This window comes from Pyxicephalus adspersus, chromosome Z (genome assembly GCF_032062135.1).
Source record: "Pyxicephalus adspersus chromosome Z, UCB_Pads_2.0, whole genome shotgun sequence".
In the NCBI taxonomy this organism is placed as follows: Eukaryota; Metazoa; Chordata; class Amphibia; order Anura; family Pyxicephalidae; genus Pyxicephalus; species Pyxicephalus adspersus.
Window position 1 is genome coordinate 34,104,177 of NC_092871.1, and position 24,213 is coordinate 34,128,389.

General features: G+C 37.5%; 1 protein-coding gene across 1 annotated transcript in view; it reads left to right on the plus strand.

The window, feature by feature from the left end:
* Positions 1–24,213, plus strand: part of AMOT (angiomotin) — a 62,508-nt gene that overhangs the window by 15,066 nt on the left and 23,229 nt on the right. The window contains exons 2-7 of the mRNA XM_072431965.1: positions 1,178–1,253; positions 1,453–2,323; positions 11,949–12,387; positions 13,150–13,294; positions 15,720–15,812; positions 22,534–22,679. Of these exons, the coding sequence (XP_072288066.1) occupies positions 1,491–2,323; positions 11,949–12,387; positions 13,150–13,294; positions 15,720–15,812; positions 22,534–22,679 (1,656 nt within the window). The 5' untranslated portion in view covers positions 1,178–1,253; positions 1,453–1,490. The remainder of the gene's footprint in view (positions 1–1,177; positions 1,254–1,452; positions 2,324–11,948; positions 12,388–13,149; positions 13,295–15,719; positions 15,813–22,533; positions 22,680–24,213) is intronic.

Consider the following 24,213-nt stretch of genomic DNA (forward strand, 5'->3'; position numbering starts at 1 on the left):
CCTCCCAGATCCCAAAAACATGCAGTTAGGTTTATTGGCTTCCCAAATTGACCTTAGACTGTAATAAGGATGACTTTGGCGTATGACTATGGTAGAAACATTAGATTGTGATCCCCTATGAGGGAAAGCTTTGAGGGGCAAATTTATGTTGGCGCTATATAAATACTGTGTAATAATAATATTTCCTGGCACCCAGATATGCTGGGATTGTACACTGAGCTGCAGTACACATTAAATAGAAGAATATGAACAGGCAAGTAGAGTTGTATTATGGGAGAGGGGGTATAACATGTGCCTGTTCTAATTAAAAAAAAAATTTATTAGGGAAAGGGTTCAGCCTCGTGTCAAGTTTTGATTTGCTGTCTGTGTCTCTGCTGGGGAGATTCACTCCCTTTGTCCTGGTAACAATTTGGTCAAGAACATATCCCCCAGCCTGCTAATTAGACAATTAAACAAAACACTGATAAATCATCAACTCTGTCCACTTTTTCTCCTCTGGTCTGTAAATTGTACCATTTTGTTCTTATGTGGACTATTTTATCTGTTGCAAGCTCTGAATTACATCTCTACATGTCGCATAATTGTCACTTCCGTACAGTCCTGATGTAATTGACAAAGAATGTGGACTGGGTGTTATGCAGTTCATTTTATGGTCCACCCTGTAAACTTACTTTCTCATTGACTATATAGGTGTTCCACGTGCAGTTCTCTGCTTCTTCAGACAACTATCACATGAATTACCTGCAATACATTAGGAGAACTGTACAAGTAAAATGATTTAGAATTGTAGGCGTATATCTCAGCAAAAAGTAGTTGCCCACCCTAGGCCTCACCCTGATGGCTAAACAAAGGTACAGCTGTCCTTCAAAGCCACACAAGATGATGCCATTATTGGAAATGTCTTTTATTATTGGTGATAAAGTGTTATAGCATACTTGGCACTCTAGCGCCTTATTTGCAATCTTTTACCTACCCCCCCCACACACACATTGGTATATGATAAAAAAACATGAGGATTAATTTGGATTTTCAGTTGTTTCTAAAAACATGATTAGTACCTACATGTATTATGTGTTTATATTTGTAGTTTATTTCGATTAAAAATATATTTATATGAATCTGTGTTGTTTTTTTCACTACTCTGTAACTGTACAATGTTCTGTATTTGTTTTTACAGCCTGAAAATTTTTCTGTATTCATCCAGAGGTACCCCGATAAACAGAAACATTTCACGACATTGATGGGCTGAAGAGGTAATCTCACCTTCTTGTTCATATTTACTTTGAATTTAATAGCTATTTACATGTTCATTGATAGATTTACCTTCCTTTTGGTTTATAGAAAATTGTATTTAAAAAAAAAAAATGCATGTATATGCAGTTATTTTCCGGACTACAGTAGAAAATTGAAGCCTGCATTTTATCTCGTTTGTTCTGGTTTCTTCTGGTTTAGGTCATTTGGATCCAAATTTTGAGGTGCCCACATTGGAGATGAGGACTTCAGAAGAGCAAGCAGCCACCACAGTGTTGCAAAGACTGCTGCAGGAGCAGCTACGTTACGGGAATCCTAATGATAACCGTAACCTTCTGGCATTGCATCAACAAGCCACAGGGAACGTTCCCCCCTACACTGGTGGACAAGTGCCTCAGAACGAAGGACTGACTTCTCAGGACTCCCAGTTAATTCCACATGCTGCCCGGCAGGAGCCACAAGGGCAGGAGATCCAGGTGGAGAATATGATGGAGAAACAGATACCACTAAGAGCTCAAAACAGCGAAGACCTCCCTACTTATGAGGAGGCTAAAGTTCAGTCCCAATATTTCCGAGGACAACCTCATGCCAGTGTTGGAGCAGCTTTCTATGTAACTGGGGTGACCAATCAGAAAATGAGGACTGAGGGCCGTTCTGCTGTTCAGAGGGTTAACACCGGAAAAGTTCACCAGGATGATGGTCTAAAGGATTTGAAGCAGGGCCATGTGCGATCCCTGAGTGAGAGACTTATGCAGCTGTCACTGGCTACAAGTGGAGTAAAGGCTCATGCTCCTGTTACCAGTGCCCCTCTTTCCCCACAACCAGGGGATTTCTACGAGAATTCTGGATCCAATGAACTGTACAAAAACCAATCTCAAAATGGGGGGCAAAAAGTGGTCGAGCATAGGGGTCCTCCACCTGATTACCCTTTCAAAAACATTTCCACTCTCCCTTCACAAGGGAAAGCCAAGGAAATGGGTCTTCATTATGGGGACCCCAGAGCCAACTCACAGAACCGCTCAGATGGACCAGTGGTTCGTTACCAGCCTCCTCCAGAATATGGGTCATCCAGGTAGGATGTTTTAACTTTAAAGAGAACAAAAGTATGTTAACTATCTACAGATTGCATTTGATCAATCCTTACAGCTTTACCATGTGAAAGCATGAAGTAGGTATACATGAATAGAGAAAGAAAAGTAAGTCTTCATAGGTTTTGCTGGCCTAAAATACATTTATTGGCCAAGGTGAGGCTTAGTGAATTTAAAGACCAAGGAAAAAAAAATTACAGCTGGTGACTTGCTTTTTTTGTTTCAATCCTTTTCTATTGAGTATAAATAACAAAACAGAACATGTATATAAAATGGCACATACATAAACACGGGGTCTCACTGCCCTCTATTGGAATAACACATCTTACAATAATTGACATTTTACATAAACATATCAATGCTTGAAATAAAATGGGGTCAACCACAGGGCGGGGGGGGGGGGGGGGTGGGGAGGAAAACACAATAGGGAAACACCCCATGTCAATCAGTTTTTATTGCCTGAGTAAGACACCATAACAATTATTAGGAATCCAAAAACTCAAATAACCCTCGAGAGCCTCATATCTGCTCTCCTACACCTCTCCGGATACAACCGGGGATGCCACCATGGAATCCCCACCATGAATAAAGGCAAAACAGTTAGCCCAGGGGTAGGCGTGGGATTGGGCAAGGGGCAGGGGGGAGGATGTCTGACTTGCCTGTTGCATGATCAGTCGCTGAATCCACTATAGACCCAGCTATGTCAAACTTTCAAAGTACACTCCCCAAGGCTCATTGCCAGAACAATTTAAATTGGGGTGATTCTTTAAACCAGTTCCAAGTAGACCACGTCAGCTTGTATTGCTCCGTCTTGTTCTCATCCTCTGCTATTAACCTTTCCATATGTTGTATTTTTTCTAATTCCATCAACCAATCTCTCATGATGGGAACCAAGGGCTGCTTCCACTTTCGGGGTATAATTGTGCGTAATATGTTGGCGCTATATAAATCCTGTTTAATAATAATAATAATAATAATAATAATGATCCCGAGCTGTCCAGAATAAAATTTTTTTAGCTTTTATCGCAGGTGCAAACGAGGGATTATCAAACAGGGGGGTCATGGGCCCTATTTTAGAGGACACATGGCCCCCCCTAATAAGAATGTCCCACTCCTTCAAAAGATCAGACGTGACAATTGGAAACGATTGGTGTAATTGGAGCCTAACCTGTCTACCCATAATAAGGAGCAAAGATCAACGGGAGACAAGATATTTTCCAATATGACCCAGCTCTTCCGGTCCCTATTATGAAACCAGTCAACCGCCCGAGTCAGCATGGCCGCTCTGTAGTAGCATCTGATATCAGGGACACCCGCACCGCACAAAGTTTTAGGTCTAGTAAGATACCGAAGGGCTATTCTGGGACGCTTATTGTTCGGTGACTTGCTTTTTAAAGCCTTCTAGTATTGTCAAATGAAATGTCTCATGAATTCTAATTTAATTTTTCCATGTTTAGGCCAAGGCCACCTAAAATGTCAGGGCCCATAAGCAAGCTTACAAATAAGATACTTTGGTATAAGTTAATAATATGGCTTCCCTGCTACTTGCTAGCCACATTTCTAGTTACTGGTAGCACTAGTCTACTAGATTGTAAGCTCTTCGGGGCAGGGTTCTCTCCTCCTGTATCACTGTCTGTATTAGTCTGTCATTTGCAATCCCAATTTAATGTACAGTGCTGCGTAATATGTTGGGGCTATATAAATCCTGTTAATAAATAATAATAATAATAGCGTGTAAGCTTATAAAAGCATACTTTTAAATGGAAATAAACTTTGCCTTCATGGAGGAAGAAACATTTAGAAATGGTAATTGTGCCTAAGCAGTATGGGATAAATCTACACTTTACTTCAGAATTTCTCCTGAAATATAGCTGCGAGCTTACTCATGATTGTGCCTGGGCACTCCTGTACTTACAGCTTTAGAGCTGTATATCTGCAGCATATGATTTACGACACGGTAGCCTCTGACTGTTAGTTGATTTGATGATGTCACTGTTCTCCTTTTTGAACACTCTGACTTAAGCCAAGCCCATGTTCTAAGGTGGCCACCTCCATATGCATGCAGTGCAGAACAAAATATAATAAAAATAACACTGAGGAAAGGATCAGCTGTAGGGAGATCACTGGCTGTACTGGTTACTAGTCCATTACCCACCGCCTACCTTTTCGGAAGCAAAGCTTCCAAAGGTTAGTCCCTCTTTAAATATTTAATTACTGCTAGCTATGGAGTTTTGCTACAGGTCTGTTATGAAGTCAAGGAAGCGGTGCTGATTTTGTTTCTTTGTATATTTCATTTTGCTTAATTGTGTAAGTTTTGAGGTGGTTAAGTGAGCCTGTTTTCTTGTATATTGGTTTCTATTACTATAGATTGTACTTTGCTCTTTCTATTTGTATGTGCAATGTCTCTGATACTATAGATTGTTTTGTTATGTGTTCTTTTCGGGATTTTTGTCAAAGTTCTTTTTAGTCTTTCGCTTACTGGGTGCACAAATATAAAAGGTGAGTAAGAGATGCTTCTCATTCCTGTGTAGGTAGTGTATAGAACATTCCACCACCATATTAATTGTTGTTTTGTAATGTGTGGGAAGCCATGCTAACCAGACGAATGAGGCACCTGTTGTGATTGGGGTTAGTCTTCAACAATAATGGAAACCTTTCTTTTGGGCAGACGCAGTTTATGATGTGAAAGCACTTGACAGGTTTTAAGGAGTAGAATGTTTACATCACATAGCAGCCATGGGATGATCTTGTGACACACATTTTAAATATTTAGTGTATCATAAATCCTGAAGAGGAGAGTGTCTGTCTGGGAACATGGTGACGGAACGCAGCATACACATATATATCCCACACTTTGGCCTTTCCCATTGTAAGAAGCTGCAGTCATCTCTTTAGACTACAAATATTGTCAGATATCTACTACTGAACAACTTTATTTTGTAAAATTTCTTATTTCCAATATTACCCTTTCATCTTGCAAATTTGTAAGGAAATAATGTTTTGGATTTTGTTTTAAGATAGAATTTTGTTATATGTGGCACTTCTCATGTACTTTGTTCACCAGAATGCAGACGCTGACCAGCAGGATTCCTTTTGTATAATAACCTCACGCTTTGCATGGAATTTACAATCAGAGTGCAATTATTAGAAATTTCAATTATTTAATTAACACTGATAAATGTCACAGGAATTTACAGTATTTACATCACTCTCCACACTTTTAGGCAATTATACCTTATTATATGTACTAGCATTTATTAGACCAATTTAAGGTGTAATAAATCATCTAAAACAATCGTTTGACCTTTTGAAAACAAAGGAACCCTTGAAACAACTTAAGTTTTTTAGGAAATCTCTTCTATGATTACTAAACACACATCTCACAGTACATTAGTGTTGGACTGGGAAGAATGTCTTCCTTACAGATATTCAAAAAAAATTGTTGGTGAAAAACTGATTTGAGAGGCACAAAGATTTGGTTTCCAGCATCCTGCACTATAAACTGTAATAACTATCCACATTTATTAGTCTCCTGTTAGTGTCATAATCTATTATGAAATATTTTGCCAATCTGAGAAACTTTAATAACAAATCTTCTATTGTAAATAAGATTGGTGCAGAATAGATTTTGCTTTTACTTTGCTGCTTCCATTGTTCAGCATTCATCAATAGAATGTTGGCACTTTTTGGCGCCCTCTTTTCAAATCTGAGACTTTATAGCAGAGAGAGGGAGAATAGTTCTCTTTTAGTCAGAAAAGAAAAGTATATGTGGTAACCATGGAAGCCAAGCAGAAATCCATTGTTTGTGAGTTAGTATGAGTAGATGAGTTGATTTCTATATAGAAGTTTAGTGTCCCCATGCAGCATGTTTTTTTTTTTTTTTTTTTAAACCATGCTATGTGTCTGACAGATTGTGTATTTTTCTTTATTATTTTGAGAAATGTTTGGTTTAGTAGAAGTGTGTGTTGCTGTTTTTTTGCTCTGCGTTGGATAATGAGCTACTAAGCAAAAGAGTGAATTTGCTCAATGCAGACTTTCCCAGTCAACACATGTTTGAAAATACATTAATATTGTGATTCTTTAAACCATGGGTGCCCACACTTTTTTGGTTTGCGAGCTACTTTTAAAATGACCGAGTCAAAATGATCTACCAACAATAAAAAATTGGACAACTCCTGTGCGCCGTAAGTTTATTTTGAAAGGCAGGGCTCCGCGATCTACTCAACGTTGCCTTTGCAATCTACCGGTAGATCGCGATCCACTTGTTGGGCACCCCTGCTGTAAAGCATACAGTCAGTAATGATGGGAAATTACTTCTTGCATGTAGAAGATTTTTCATAAAGTTGTAATTTACTTACCACTAAATCTCTTCCACTAGTATGGTGCTTACATAAATGAGTATTATGTCTTTTCTTTCAATGTCCCCACATATGGATGGGGAACTGTGCATCAAAATGTATCTTGGTTTTGCTCTACGTCAGCACAGTAGAAGTTCACTTGATCTTGTAACAGAATTAAAAACTTGCAGAAAAAAAGTTTTTTCCCTTGTAAATAAGCAGAATCATACATGTTCTCCTGAAATAATCTTCACTTGCTGCAAGTGACATAGTTCAGGGAAGTGCTTGACAGGGGACATAGAATCCCACACTCCCAAGGATTTCCTGGGGATTGTAACTCTTGCATAGACTGATGATCCATGGTGCTCTAATTTTGCAAAAAGGTTTTTTTTTTCCTTATTTCAAGATAGAATTGATCATCACAAGAACTAAAAATGAAATGCTCACTGCATTTTTGTAGCGTGACAGTTGTTTTTATTTCTTATCTATTGTTCCTCTTCAGGCCCATTGTTTTATGTAGGGATATTCATGGCAGACACAGTTTATAGTCTTGGAGGAAGCCAAAGTTGTTTTTTCCCTTTCGGCTTACAAAGCACTTTATTTCTGGAATGTACCCTGCTTACCCCGTGGGTGTCTCAGGGGAATATAGGAACATTCCATATTCTCTATGACCATTTCATGTGACATGAAACTTAGAAAAGTCTTTTCTATTGTATTTGAACAAAAACTCCTACATCTAGCCTGTCACTCTAGATAAGTGTGTCTGTGCTGCTTAGTGTCACACAGGTCATATGATTGTATGTACAGAAAAAGGTTTTTTTTGTTTTTTTTGTTTTGTATATCCCTTTAAGCTACATACACACTTCCAATTATTATCGTTTGTAAACGAACGATCGTATAGCTCCGATCCTGTACATACAGATAACGACACGATCGTTCAAAGATATTGTACACACGTATATATACACACAGTATATATGAATGAATATATATATATATATATATATATATATATATATATATATATACACATACATTCACATACACAATACAGCCTGTATCGATCAAATGTTCGTTCATCGCGCATGCTCAGAACATGCACGGTCACTGAACGACCATACACACGATAGATGGTCAACGATCGTCGTCCAATCCGATCCGCCGGTCCGGTCGTTCATTTCCAACGACTATCCTCGTTCGTCGGCCTCGTTGGTTACTTTTTTTACAAACGAATTTTTGGCCAATCGGTCGTTCGTTCGTCGTTCATTTCCAACGATAAAAATTGGACGTGTATACGCAGCTTTACACTTTTCCTGTTCAGAGTATCAGTTGTAAAGCTATTTCTACCAAAAAACAAAGTCTTTTGTCTCTGACCCCAGTTTTTAGTCTCCCCAGGCACAACAGAAAGTGCTAAAGTGGAACTTCATACTTGATATAAGCACTTCCACTTGTTAACATACATATCAGAGCAAAAATGGAAACTTTGTAGTTCTCATATTTTATTACTTTACAAAAACTACTTATTGATCTGGCAAAAATGCTTCTAGCTCCTAATTTTTGTCTTGTGGAATTAAACCATAATGCCAGTATTGGTGTCAGCCTTGCCCAGCTGCCTATAGCTAAACTGTAATTAAGTAACTGTAACTGTAATTTCTTTTTTTTTGGTTTTACCTGGTTTATGAGCCACAATTCTCTATGGAAGTAATAAGCAAATTAATAAGGACTTTCCTTGACCATTACGGATTTTTTGGCCAAAAATTGAAAATCTAAATGGTGCCCATTTGTATTCATGATTTGGAAGTAAAACATTTACCTACTGTTACATAACCTTCCTATCTTGGGGCACATAGCCAACAAAGACAGGTTTTCTTTACAAAATGTACAGCTCTAGTGGTGGGTGGCAAACACCTTTAGCAATTGCAAATAATGGAGCCATATCCAGCAGTGATTTCTCCCAGTCAGCAATTCAGATTGGGAGCGTTGAGAAGTTGTTTTGTGTATATTGTATATTTCAAGCTTGTGTGAAGCTACTACAACAGCTTGAAAGGTAACAGCAACTGTGCATGACATAGGCTACGTATACATAATGATACTTTTCTGATTATCATTTCAGGACCAGTATCGGCTGATAATCTGAGGTGTGTACAGTGCTCATTCAATGTTGTTCATGAATCCATCCTTGTGGATCCATGAATGGATGAAAGATGAACGACTGCAATGCAATTGAAGTGCAGCGGGGTGCCACTTGCTCATTCTACATCCTCCCCTCTCCAAAGAGCAGACCAGTCCTGTATGTACAGCACTCGTTTATGCATCTTTTAGTCTTTTGTCGTTGGAAAGGATCGTGAAAGATCTTTTCCAAGGACAACTTTTGAACGTGTGTACATAGCCTTAAACATGATGTGCATGACTGTTTAACTGTAGACTAGGTTAGCATGAGGTTTGCATGTCATTTACTCTTTCAAGACCCAGTGTTGGGTCAGATCAGGAATATCTGTGATCTATAGTGCAGGGCTGTCAATCTCCAATCCTCAGTGGGCACATACAAACTATGCTTAATGTATGCTGCCTGTTGGAGAGATACTGAAAATGTGTGTAGATCCAGACACATGAGATAATAATGGACTACATTCCATGTGGGCTCAGATCAGTAAGTTATACTGTAGGGGTTTTAGCCCAGTGATTGTTCCTTTCATATCTCATTGGCATTCCCTGCAAACATTAACAATTTTCATGGCATATAACTAGCAGTATAGCTCAGCGAATTCAGCCTGAGGCAGCTAATTAGTTAAGATTACATTTTTGGGAATGTTGATGTAGAAAGGTTGTTGCATGGAACATATATTTAAAATGAAGAAACTGAAGGTGTGTTTGTGTGTGTGTGTGGTGTAGTTTCACAAATGTCCTCACATGTACCCTTTTGGCATTCCTCCAGTTAATAAATCAGTTTGGCTTTTATAAGATAATTCTGTGTCAAAGCTCATATAAAAATGAACTGCTTGTCCACATTCTTGGATTGCGTGGTTCCTCCCTTGAAAAAGCTAGTATGCTTTAGTGAATTTGTTGTGAAACGCATTTACCCATCTGTATTTAATATTGGTAGTAACACAGTATATCTTGTTGGACCTTGTTCATACTATATGCAGAGTAGTGTGGTGCATGGCACTTCAGATAGTGTGTGATATCCATGGAAAGCAATTACTGACATTCTCATTATATGCAATACAGTGTGCTGCTATAAGTACTGAAAATCCGTTGCAAAAAAGTTTATTCATGCAAAAATATTCTTCAGATGTCTGGAGGGAAATGTCTTGTCTGTTTGTGGGTAACGTAAAGAAGACCCAAACATTTCTTCCCAAAACCTAAACACTGGCTCTCATGGTCCATGTATTTTTTGTCCGTGACATGCATACTGCTTCTCCTCCCACCACTCAGAGAGAACGGCCAGGAATATGGTTACAGTTCATCACATGGACATAGGAGCCATATCTAATGGGTAACCTTCCCTGCCCCATTACAGTCACATGTACCCCCCCAATCTGCAATTTTATTGTTTGGTGGTAAAAGGGTTAATAAATGTTGTTTTAGCCATTCATAACAGCTTTAATAACTTACCCACATATTATTACTTTATTATTACACAGTATTTATATAGCGCCATCATTTTACGCAGCGATGTACAAAGTCCATAGTCATGTCATTACTGTCCCTCAAAGGGGCTCACAATCTAATGTCCCAACCATTGTCATATGTCATTTATACAGTCTTTTTTTTTTTTGTTTTTTTGGGGGGAAGCCAATTTAACCTCACTGCATTGTTATGGGATGTGGGAGGAAACTGGAGTAGCTGGAGGAAACCCACTCAGACACCGGGAGAACCTGCAAACTCCATGCAGATAGTGTCCTGGTGGAGATTCGAACCTGGGACCTAGCGCTGCAAAGGCAAGAGTGCTACCTCTGAGCCACCGTGCTGCATAGAACTACTTTTGATGAGATGGGTAACATGTTGGAATCTTTAAACAGAAAAATCCCATGTGACATATCATCAAGCTAGATTCTGCTTTCTAACTGTTGGTTGAGTGGGATTGTTTGACATTTCATCATTCTGTTAAAGGTGATGGGATTTTTTTCCCAGAGAGATGGCCTGGGAAATTCTTAAAAGCTGCCCTGATGACAAATTAAAATGTTGGATTTTCATATTCTTTCATAGTGATAATTGTCACAAGGACAAATTGAAGAAATGAAACTGATGGCAATAAAAACTTGAAGGAGGGTTTACCTTTCTCTACCTTAAACAAATGGGGGAAAAAGTGGATAAACCCTTGGTAGTACCCTAGTAGTTCTTAGTAGGGAAGCTTTCACATTTCACATTCAGGATAGTTGATAATTTACAGCTGAGAATGGAGAGTGTGAGCGATGTGACCTACATTCCATTGCATGACACGCACAAACACAGATCCACCTTCTTCATGTGGGCAGAAGCAAGGATGCTGTGACTGGTCCCAGCAAATCTTAACACAGAAAACATTGAGAGGAAGTCACAGCAGTCAGGAGATTCTAATTTACGTCTCCTTCTGTGGATAATAAACATGCACGTGTTCTGACGAAGTCTCACATAACCAGTTGGCTTTCTAAAGAGACTTTCTTGGACTTGCACTGTAGTACTGAGAAGATGGTGGATATTTGGAGAGAGACAGAGTCTGAAAAATGATCACATACTTGTAGAGGATGCCAAGAAGAAAAGAATCGAGCTGAATAACTTGTGAGATCTGTAGTGTACGGGCTGTGTATGCCTGCTGTTCATGTATGTACCGCTATCACTCTTATGACAGAAATGTGGTTTGTAAATTATTTTGACTACATTTTCTGTTCACCTAAAACATAGTTTGCTTACATTGAATCATCTGCATCTATATTTGTTTATTAAATGTGTACATAGTGATTACAACAGGATGTAGAATCCTTGTGTTGAAGCAAGAGAAGCGAGTCCCCAAAAGTTATGAGTTTTTATTTTATTGGGTGATGGTTTGCTGGTGTCTGTCCATAGCCAAAATTTCAGCACACTGTAATATGATCATCTTTGAATTGTCAAAAGTACTAGCTAAAAAAATTAGTAACCAGTAAAAAAAAAAAAAAAAAAAAAAAAAAAAAAAGGTGCCTGTAATCAAATAGAGAATTATAGCTTTTGTGAGGATTGACATTCCAGTAACTAACATTTTATCTGTCAATAAAGTTCTGATAAAATTTGCTGTCCTAAATTTTGTCTACTGCAGGCAAAATCAAGATGCACAACAGTCATTCCAGCAGAGATCATCACACTACCACAGTCCCACCTCATCTCTTACATCGCTGGGATCTATGAGCCTGCTGCAGTCCCCTCCACCTTCAGGCATGTCTCCATCTCAACTTCCATCTCCAAGTCATCTGGAATTCTTTTCCGGGCCTCCTAGGCTTCAGCAGATGCCCACCCAGTTCCACCATTCAGATATTTATCGTGTGTCTCAGCCGTATCTTGGACAGCAGCAGCAAACACAAATTGACCCTGGACTGACAAGGCCTCCTCCTTTGCCCTCCCCATACAACCAAATGCAGGGTGACCCATTTGCTATTGTGTCCCGAGCTCAACAGATGGTTGCTGTACTGTCTGAAGAGAACCGGTCTTTGCGCCAGGAACTGGAAGGATGCTATGATAAAGTAGCAAGGTTTCAGAAAGTGAGTATTACCCATTTGCACTGTGGCTGATATGAAATGTAAGTTTTTAATATACCTTTGTCAAACCCAACAAAATTCAATAATATTGGAAAAGTCTGTTATTTAGTATATTTAATTTTGGGCCTACTGATATCTCTGTACACGTGCCTGGCCTGTCTTCTGCGAGTAAGGACATACATAATTGTTGCCATGATCATGATTCTTATAAGCGCACATCCTCAGGGGTATCATGGCCATGTTATGGGAGGTGGAAGGCTTCTGCACATGTATGATATTTAGCAGGGGGAAGAAAGGAAGCTGCCTAAGAGTATCCTAAAGATAAGGGAAGGGGGAAGGGGGAATTTATTAAACTAGGCACCTTGCATGTGGTGGAGTCTCTCTAAATAGGGTAACATGTATTGATTCTAGAATGATTCATTGTATAATCATTATCCAGATTTAGTATTGTAAGATAATTTTCAATTTAATTAAGACATTTAGCCTACCTTTGACAAGTGCAAATCTTTGAAGCCTTGTACTATCCCTAGAAGTTAGAAAACATTGAAAACTAATGGTACAAATACGTTTCTTTAACTGTTTGCAATTTTGAAATGTATTGAAGTAAAGCAGCAAGCAATGTAATGTATGTATCTTTTCATTTTTATTATATTTGTAGATCTAGTTTGTCTGCATTTGGGCAGGGAGGAAACAGGTGCAGTGTGTCATTAGAGGGAGTGTAATTTTGGCCATATGCCTCATGAAGTTTTCCCTGGCATATTTCAGATGGAGATGGAAATCCAGAGAGTTTCTGAAGCATATGAAAATCTTGTCAAATCTTCATCCAAAAGAGAGGCTCTAGAGAAAACCATGAGAACAAAGCTGGAAGGAGAGATCCGCCGAATTCATGACTTTAACAGGGACCTTCGAGGTACAAAAGACCATCACATAATATACTGTGCCATGTTTTGTTTCAGAATATTATGATTAAAATGAAATTATATAGTGAAAAAAATATTCAATTTTGTGCATATGTCTTAATTTTTGTCATTTTGTCTTCATAGACTTAACCCTTTCATCCATGTCTTCTCACCTGGTTTGCAGATGTTTGGTGCAGCTTACATTTGGCCAAGCTGTAATGCACTTGGGGCATGAATCAGAGTGGGGGGTCACCTTATGCACAGACCATGGTCCTGACTCCTTCTACTGTGACCTGTGCGCCATTTGTTTTGCTGCTTGTGGTTACCAAGTCGAAGTATGCAGGCAATGTGAATGTACATACACTATTTAGATAAAATTTTGCGCATTATTTTCAGAATTGAGTTTAACAAAGTTGTGTCCTTTAAAAATGGTCTCTTGGCCGAATTTATACATTGCAGGAATTTTTGCAGACTTAATTGCAAACACATTGAAAGCCCTTTTTTTTATACTGACCACCAATAAGCCAGTAGATGGGGAACCCCTTTTAAAACCAAGACCAAAACATAATTTCAAGGCATTTTCATATTGGCATGTTATAGCATTGCCTAAGAAAATTGAAGTTTCTCTTTAAAAGCCTTTCTGTATCCCTGTTTACTTTCCATATAGGCATAATATTAAATCGCCTTTAGCAGGTACTCTAAAACAGCCAAACAAAAAGCCTTGTTCTAGCTGGGGTAGGAAATTGATTAGAAGAGAATTTTATTTTTCACAACGAAAGTGACAGTGCACAGCCCCAATAGTTTGCTGTTTTCTTGAAAAGGACCAATAAAAAAAATGAAAACTGGTCCATGCAGATTTCTAAGGATGCAAATTTTCCAAGCTGCTTCTTGTGTCAAATGAGCAGACACAGACTTTTTACATATGGTATATATTTATATATAGTATATAGCGCCAACATATTACGCAGCGCTGTACATTAAATAGGGGTTGCAAATGACAGACAAATACAGACAGTGACACAGGAAGAGAGCACCCTGCCCCAAAGAGCTTACAATCTTACACACACATATATATATATATATATATATATATATATATATATATATATATATATATATATATATATATATATATATAAATAGATGATATTTGTTTGCAGTATATTTGTTATACTGACAGACATATTATTGTCTCTCTTTTATATTAGTTCTCCTTTTTTTGTTTTCTATGGAATTTAAACCTTTACATCCCACTTTTTTGGTTCAGAGATTACAACTTCCATTTGTGTTGATTTCAATTTTTCATTGTCATGTGTTTTAATAATTTGTATCATGATAAAAAGGTGAAATCATTTTGGCCAATATCTTTTAAACAATAATGCTACTGATTGACCTGTTTGGTTGAAAGTTTACCTAATCTGAATGATTTGCTCATGGGACTTTTTTCACATTGTAGTTCAGGTATTCAAAAGAATAATATTACTCTCTTTAAAATTATTGGGTGTTTCCTGTAATAAAGACCAACCCTTCATCACCATGTGCATTGTCACTTAAATTCCAACTCCCCCTTAAAATCTTCATCTGCAATTATTCTGCTTCCTCTCAAAAGTGCCTGACTGATGCCTGCAGGTGTACAATGTTAACAAAATTCCAACAAGCACGTTCTGGATGTTATCATTGCTGTAATAACAAAGCTTTATATGTAGTGTTTAATATTGTTGTATGCTATGTGTGTACTGTGCACATAAAGCTGAGCTCCAGGAAAACTGCTAAATGCAGTTGAATAAAACATTATTTTATTATTATAGGAGCCTTCTCCTTATGTAGAGCCTGTGACTGGACATTGACTTGGACCATTGTCAGTACTAAATTTCACTACAGGGAACTAAAAATGATTTCAGGACATGTCTAAAGAATTACATTAGCGGTATTTTAGTGTTCAACCCAGAACTTTTTTTAAGCTGGGTGGGCAGAAATTGTAGGCGGGTGGCAGCCCCTGTATTGTGACCCAACTATTCAGTAACTACCCAAAAACAGCATTCATAATAAGTAGGGACATTATGAATATTCTGTCATGAGACATACATATTTTGTGGAATAAGCAAATATTTATTTTATTGGTTCACTGGTAACTATCTACTTTCTAGAGGTTTGAGGTACCTCTTTCCTAAGTGATGTGGCCAATTCCCACAGAACGAATAGGCTGCATTTTCAGCAATGTTTATTGTGGAAACAAAGCAGCCGGACTTTTGTGTATAAGTGATGGTTCCTTTTTAATTTGCTGCTATAAAACATGTGTTAAAAGACTTAACCTCTCTTTTTGTAGCTGAAGAATTGTTGGATCCATGTCCGTATAATCTTGCAGTTTTGAGTTTTCATGAATTGTTAACAGCTCATTTGCAGAACCAGTAAAAAGCCAGTTATTTTCCTTTTCAGAGCGAATGGAAACTGCAAATAAACAACTCACAGCAAAGGAATTGGAGGGGTCAGAGGACAACAGAAAGACCATATCGCAACTTCTAGCACAAAGTAAGTTCCTGCAATAAACATTTCATCTCTGTTTGGGCCATTAACTTTATAAATAATATTTATGGAAGTGTATTCAATATGGAATCCATGAGGATTTACAAAGAAACTCTTAGAACCATTTTAATTTTTTTTTATTCTGGATGATTTTATTATTGGATACCGTATATACTGGAGTATAAGCTGACTTTTTCAGCACCCAAAATGTGCTGAAAAAGTCACCCTTGGCTTATACTCCTACCAGGTGCAGCCCCGCCGGAGTTACGGCGTCAAATTCAAAAGTACACAAAACATTAAAAAAAACCACCTTGTCTAATGTCGTTCCCCGGTGTCCTGCTGGTCCCTGCAGCTCTCCTGGACACGTCTTCTTTCTTCTATCTCCAGCCGCCGAATGCAGAGAAGATGCATGTGTCAGTGCGGGCAGGAGGAGCGACAGGAAATTCAAAAAAATTTTGTATTGGATTCAATACAAAATAGCTGTATTGAGTCCAATACAAAAAAATCTTTGTATAATAAATAAATATATAGTTATATTATTATATTATAACTATTTTTTAAAAAACATTTTTTAAAGATTTTTGTGGTTTTTTAATTTAAAGTTTATTAATAAGTGTATTAAATATTGGACATATGCCTAAGAATTATAGACCTTCAATGTAAAATACATTTCTATGCAAAAAAATGTAATGCTAGAATTAGAATGCTATGGGGGCCACAGTGGCTGAATGCAGTACCGCTTTCAGACACTTTTTCGGGACAGAATCATACCGCCACGGAGGTTAAAGAGAATTTAGTGGTTAGGTACAATAAGTAGTATACCTACCTAACCACTAAATTCTCTCTATGGTATTTGTTTACCGTATTATGGCTGTAATGGCCATATTGGTATTTTATTGGTATTTATTTTGAATAGTAAACTTGCCATTAGCTGCAGCATTTCCCACGCTCATCTTATACTCGAGTCAATTTTTCCTGTTTTCCAAATTAAAATCGGTACCTCGGCTTATACTCCAGTATATACAGTATTTCTTATACATAACTATCTAGTTACAGTTACTAGTAAACTTTAATTTATATATATCTAGGATACACACTTTTATGATTTGACGTTGTTTACCTAACATGATGGTGGAAAGCAAGACATTGTGTTGTGTACATTGTGTATCACTGCTGAAATTTCCCCTTTCTTGACTTAGAGACACAACAGGAAAATAGAGGAAAAATCACCCAAAGCGAGAGGAATTCCCCTCCTTCATAGTTATCACTGTAGCAGTAGTCTCCACTGGAAGATTTTCCCTTGGCCACCAGTACAAATAGTGGGGTGAATCTCCCTAGTGGGGATATGGACAGCAATTAAGATAGAACAGATGGTGTAACTTTTCCCTACCCTATACAAAAAATTAAAGGTTTACCTACAGATATACTTTATCCCATTCATATCATAGGGACAGAGAAAACAAGAACAGCTCCTATTTTATTAAAGGAAAAAGCTAAGAGCCTTTGTTGGGTTTTTAGTTACATTTATTTTCCTTTATTTCTTCTATCATGATGACATTTCAAAGTGAGGTACAAAACTACTCTGAGGAACCCCACCCCATTCACCACCAAAGATTTTCTCAAAATTAGTGTATGATCAGAATGACAGAGAATGCGATTGTGAGAGGTAGAGGTCCATAGGAGCTTTTCTTTGAATTTCCCTCCCTAAATCAATGGTCACATGACATTTTGTCACAGATACTGTACTCTTTTCCTCAGTTCACAAGAGACAAGGTCCTTTTCAAGTGTTCAGCCACAGGCTGTGTGATATGATTATGTTCTATTGGCTGTGAAGCATTGGGGTCCCTGCACCTTGAAAAATGCTGATCAAGGACTCAGAAGGTGCTTTTTGAAATGGGTTGGGGATTGGAGAGGGTGGCTGCAAGGTTAAATTTTACATCAACTGAGCTTTAACAACATTTCTTGTTCTTGTTGCGCACAATATATCAAATTAATTTCAGAGAAAAAAAAAGAACCACTGCATTGATGTTCTGACCTAATGAAAATGAGCATGTTTTGAATTTTTTTATACATACCTAAGGCTTTATAGGGTCAGCACTGTTATATTTTACCCAGTATGAATAGGAGTATTTTTTGCCTTGGTAATTCATATAATCGATATTTTTACAAAGCAACATTGGCCATTTAGCAGCATGGAAACAAGCGTGTCTGCTGACATCCTTGGGGCCCATTCCCACTTTAATGCTTTGATGACATGAACTACTGCTTCAGGACCTAAGCTGAATTGAAGTAGGAAATGTTTTTTTTTTTTTACAAACAGATTTGCACTAAATGAACAGTTTGTAAAGATTTGCCTTGAATTTAACAGCCTGTTATAATCCATGGAAGGCTTACATTGCTGATTTGTCAGAATTCGTGGTCTGTCTTGCTTATTTTATTCATTTGGATGCTTTATCTTTGATGTTTCTTTAGTCAAGGCTTTGATCTCCATTTTCCCACCCTGTGGAGGGAGGGGTGTCTGTGATGTGGTTCTCTTATACATTATAGCCAAGCTTTTTAAAAAGTGAAACATCCTTCCAGCTCATATAAAGCAGACAGTCTTTTAAATCTCGGCTAATTGTTAGCGATAATTAAAGGTGTTTACATATTTTCTGTGGGAGTTACCTCTTTTTCAACACCATATTGTCTGTGGGTGTTGCCCTTTTTAGTTCCAAGTATGCTTCCTATTTTCCAAGGGAGATGTCGGAATAAAGTTCTGCATAGATCAGCTTTTATATATTCTTTTATCATATTTGGGATTTTAAATATGGTAGGGCTCTGTAACAACAAACAATGGTAAATGGTATTAAATTCTTTATAGTTTCTGTATTATAAAAAAAATTCCTTTTCATCATATACCAAAATATTTTACATGACATATTCCTCACATGCGCCAGAAAATCTATTGAAATAAAATGTATAACCCTAGCCTATAAACATATACAGATTGTATCAGGTGTGGTCTTCTGATACTGGACATTAACAGTCATGTCCAAAGTTCTTTCCCATATAAATGCATTTTTATATATAGTTCCCCTCTACATGGGAACCACAATAAACCTACTGCCTGTAGTTTCTTAGAATCATGGAGGTACCACAGTGCTAATACTGCATATCATCTGCACGTTGCCCAAAGCACATGAGAAGCAGGCAAAGCAGAAAGTTGCTTTATGCATTTCCACTGCTCAAAGTGTTGGCTGTACACTTAGTGCTTAATGCGGTTTTAAAAGATTTGGGGGATCATTGAAGTATTGCAACATAATAACTGTATTTGCGCTAATATTATTTGTAACCAATAGGAAAGCAATGGAAGCACTGAGGAATGAGTATGGTCACTTGTTCTCTATTTATCAGGCAGTGTGGTGGCTAAGGTTTGCACTTGCCAGTGATGTGCAAGTTTGTGGAATAAACTAAAGTGATATGGAAGGCAAAAAGTGAATATGAAAATTTATTTTACAAGACCATATAAGAAGCCAGTCAGTCCACTTTCACTGTCCTGAGTCATGTTGGACTATAGTAATTAAAGTTTTAGGCATAGCAGTTTATAAATCTTATTAAGTACTCATAACTGCAGTCAGCAATTACAACAAGGTATGGCTTTTGCCATGCTTTCTTCTGTGAAGTGGTATAAATGTTGGAAGGTCATGTAATATATTACAGTGGTCGCCAATATGGGAAACATGGTCCACGGCTCTGGCTGGTGTGTCCCCCCAGCGGGGTCCTTCTCCTGACCCCACTGGGGGGGCGCACTGGCTGGAGCCACGGACCATGAGAACAACAATACCAGTTGTTCTTCAGGAATGACTGTTTGCACAATTGTTTGGTTTTTAGAAGTGGTCATTTGCATAAACATATCTAATACAATATTTTGTCAAGAATATCAAATCCTAATTGGGATAAAGGCAGAGCAGCACTACATTGTGGGAAGGAAGGAAAAAAGGAAATGGCATTTCAGGGGTACACACAGTATTTACTAGTTTGAACAAGCCTTGAGATATACACATATAACCAATAACAATTTCTACTTAATAAGAGTATAAAATGTAATTCTGTTTTTTCCCAGCATGTATAAAGAACAGATTCATATTAAGTAGGTTATACAAACATTTGTTAGCCTTCCTAAACTCTTTAATTCTACCAGTCAGGTGGGCCCTTGCGAGTTATTATTGCTAAACTAATGTCAAATCTAATAGCAGATTGTGTGCAGCCAGGTTTAGAGCTATAAATATAATAATAGATTATTGAACTCAGTCACAATATCACATCTGTGTGTGTGTGTGTGTATTACATTACATTTTACAATTCTTCAGTCACTACCCAAGTTGCTTACATTTTAGTAAACCTTTCAGAATCATAGTAACTGATTACAGTGACTTTGCAATGTTTTTTTTTCATCTGTGCCTTTACAGAATTTTTGTACCTTTTTTATTTGTCCACTTACATATACCAATGACAAGGGGAGTGTATTTGAACAAATTTTTCCCACAGCTCCCTAGTGAATTTGCAGCAATTAGGTTCCCAGTGTCACATTTTGGTGCATACTCAATGATGAAAGCTTCTTATATACATCTTTAGAAGTGTCAGCCTTTGGTACAGCCTTGTTCTCATGTAATCCCTTGCCCTGAATCACCATCCTCCCACTGCTGTGGTGAACGGAATGTAGCTAGACAGGTCTGACAATGACTGGGTGTTAATGACTGCAGGGACTAATGTTACTAAATTTTCTGGCTAGATACTGTTCATTTCTAATTTTTAAAGCGAAGTATGTAATGTCAATGAACTTGTCATTTTTCATTAGTGCATAAAATAAATTATTTGCCTATATCCTATTTCTGACTTCCTACTTTTAGTCCCTGTGTCATTCTTTGATCTTGTTACCTTTTGAATTATATAAAAATTAACAATCTTGGTTTCATAAATGTGTCCTCTTTTCGCGTTTCATTAATACCATTTGCAAGTAAAATGTCATACCCCTATCATAATTCTAGAAAAGCTGTAAATCGTTTTTGTTGTGTCTCCAAGTTGCTAACTGCCAAGACCATGGCCACCAACAAGCTTCTGTTTGTGGTCAATTCACCTTTTAAAACATGTTGTTATAGAGTCAGAACTGAGACAATTGGTGCTTTCCATAATCTGTTCCATGTAAACTTTTCAGTTGTCTACATTTTAAAGTGAGAGGGGGTGTGCACAGTCATATTCATTCTCAAATTGTATGTTGCTGGTTTTGTATTGTTTGTCTTACTGCAAAGTGTGTCTATAATCATTGCATTTAGTTGTGTTTAGGAAGTTCAAAAGTTCCCCACTTTAACATAATAGCCTGTCCTTCTTTTGATTTAAAATTGTTCTTGAACTGAGGCTATAGTTGGGTGTACATTTTGCTTTAAGCAAAAAAACAGTTCACACTAAAATTACTTAATTCCCATACTTAAATTCTTTTTACTACCCTGACTGGATGTAAAGATTTCACCCAAGTACACCTACCTCAACAAGACTCGGGCTACTAGTGCATGTACTTGTACTCTGAAATTGGTCTCAGCTCAGAGCTAAGTTGAACGCTTTTTTAAAGGCATGCCATAAATTATTCAAATGAAACAGAATCCTTTTTTTCTTGGTTTGATAAGTAATCATTTATTACTTTTTGTTCAGAATGACCTTTCCATGGACTCCGTAGAATTTAGGAAAAGTAAAGGTGATGAAATGAAGAGCATTCTTCTCTCTGTCATTAATTTATGTCCCTGGGTTATCACAGAATTACACCCATTTTTCTAGCACACACCTAGTTGTTTGTTATGCATACCTCAGTACGGGGAGATGTTCATGATCATGTTTATAATTACATTTTAATATAATGAGTCAAAGGATTGGCAGTAGGAGAAACCTTGAGTGAACAATGACAGCCATTTAAACTCGACTGTGCCCACTGTTGCAAAATCTTGATATTGTCCATGATTGTGATGGAAATAATATTCACAATGCCAACTCCTACAATGATTCACAATACATCTTGAGCTTTTTGTCCTCAGATCTCACATACTTAAAATTAAGTTTTCTGAGATTGAGAGAAAAAAACTTTGTATTTTAATACAGAATTCATCCTAATATGTCTAATACATTGGAGGTCATGATGTTGCTTAGTGCAGGTGATCCTGTGGCAGTCTCATGTATAAAAGTCGAGAATGGCAGCAAATGATTTGTGTCCACATTTCTGAAAAAAGTAACAAAAAACCCTCTGTAGCTTTGTGACACTTTCTGCTCATGTACAGTAAAATTCCAGATAATGGCCCCGATTTAATAAAGGCTAGAAGGCTCAGTGAAGCTGGTTGTTCCAAACATGGAATGGATCTGGTCCAGGATTCAAAGCATGCTAGCAAATAGAAAATTACATTAAATAAATTTATTCCAGGTTTTCTGGATCACCCAGCTTCACTGATGAATGTGTATACTCTCTAGCCTTGGAGAGCTTTATTAAATCAGGTCCAATGTCTCACCAAAGTAGCAGCAAATAGGGGTAAATTTATAGCCCCATTATTTCTCAGCTTCTAAGCCTTTCCAAGCTGTCCTCCTTTACATTTCCTTCAAAAAACACCGGGCAAAGGGGGTAACTGTACAAGATTCTGGTTGTTTGATCTCTAGCTCTTATATCCTTACAATGTAAAAAAAAATCAATTTCCTATTTGTATGGTTTCAGACAAGGAACTCCAGAGAGAAAAGGAGAAGCTGGAAATGGAGATGTCTTCTTTACGTTCTATGAATGAGGACCAAAGGAGGCACATTGAGATTAGAGACCAGGCTCTAAACAATGCACAAGCCAAGGTGGTGAAACTGGAGGAAGAAGTAAGTCTGTCACTTTGACCTTTTGTCACTTTGACCTCTTCCTACAGACTTCTATGTCTTCTTAGGTTGTTCTTTTGTTAGTAAATAATTTGTGTTCAGTTTGTAGTTGTTTTTTTCCTGTTATATAATGTGACTCCTAATCAGCATGATTCATCCAGCCATAGGTTTTTGCGCCAAGAATGATTTAATACTTTGGTGTTAGCCTTGGACATGGTTCACTGATTCACATTTGAAAAAAAGTTAGGATAGTCTCTAAAGAATTCTCTTCAGGGTAGAACCAGAACAACAACTATTTTTTTATAGACAAGAAATCTTTGTTCAAAACGAAAAAAAACAGAGAAAAACATTTTGTAGGATTCTTATTACAATTTGTATCATTACAGACATTTTTCTTGTCTTTAAATCCCACTAACCACACAAGAAACAAAGAAAATCCCTACGATAGGGACTTTTTTCTTTTGTGCCTAGACAGATTCTATACTGCAGAAGGGACAGGCGATGTTATTCTGCAATGTGTGATCGCCTTTTTTTAAAAATGTGCTCGCCTGTCTCCATTCTGCCACAGGTACCACTATCTTGTTTCTTCTTTCACTTCCTGGTTTCAATCTCCAGCCATCTTGATGGACTGGTCAGGCACACAGGATTTCAGTCAGTCCCAGCGAGCCTAGTGGGATGATGGAATGCGCCAGATATATTTTATTTCAGAATGGACATTGTCTGTCCATTTCTGCAATAAAGATCCATCTCATCACAAATTTTCAAAATGGAACCTTAGTTTTAGGGTTTTTAAAGTAAGTGGAAGGTGTTTAGCTTAATTGGCTGTCACCACAAATGTCCAGCTTAGTTCTTTAAAGTGGTGTATGTGACCCACTTCATAGTGGTAGAACAGACCGGAGGTGAAAATGCTTAGTCCTATACTTCTCACTGATTTTAGTGGAGCAAATCATTTTTATCAAGGGCTTGTTTTAGCTTTTTGGGGGGATAACTTTTATTCAGGAAAATTGTTCTAGCCATCCCAAAATTTTTATGATTAGGTGCTTACTTGGTATACTGTTTCAGAGACATTACTAAGGTTAACATATATTAGGACTAACATTTTCAGTGTAATTGATCCTTAGGGGTATTTATAAAAAAATGTACTCACAACATTTACACAACTTTTAACAAAAAGCAGAAAATTGAATTAATTCCATTGGAAATGTGTGAATCCTGAGTGAATAGATTTATGAATAGACCTGCAGTGTTGTCCCCAGAAATTTTTTTCAGCCGGGTGGTAGGAAGCTGTAGCCGGGTGGTAAAAAAGGGGGTGTAGCAAAACGCGGCAAATTTAGTGCTACCAGTTGTTTATGCCATGGGTATCCAGTAACTTCCTATTGTTTCAGTGTTCTACCTTCTCCCAATTACCGTATTTTTCGGACCATAAGACGCACTGGACCATAAGACGCACCAGTTTTTAGAGAAGGGAAATGAAGAAAAAAATATTCTGAAACAAATAGTGTCCTAAAATATTTTATGTGCATTAAAAACCAACAGC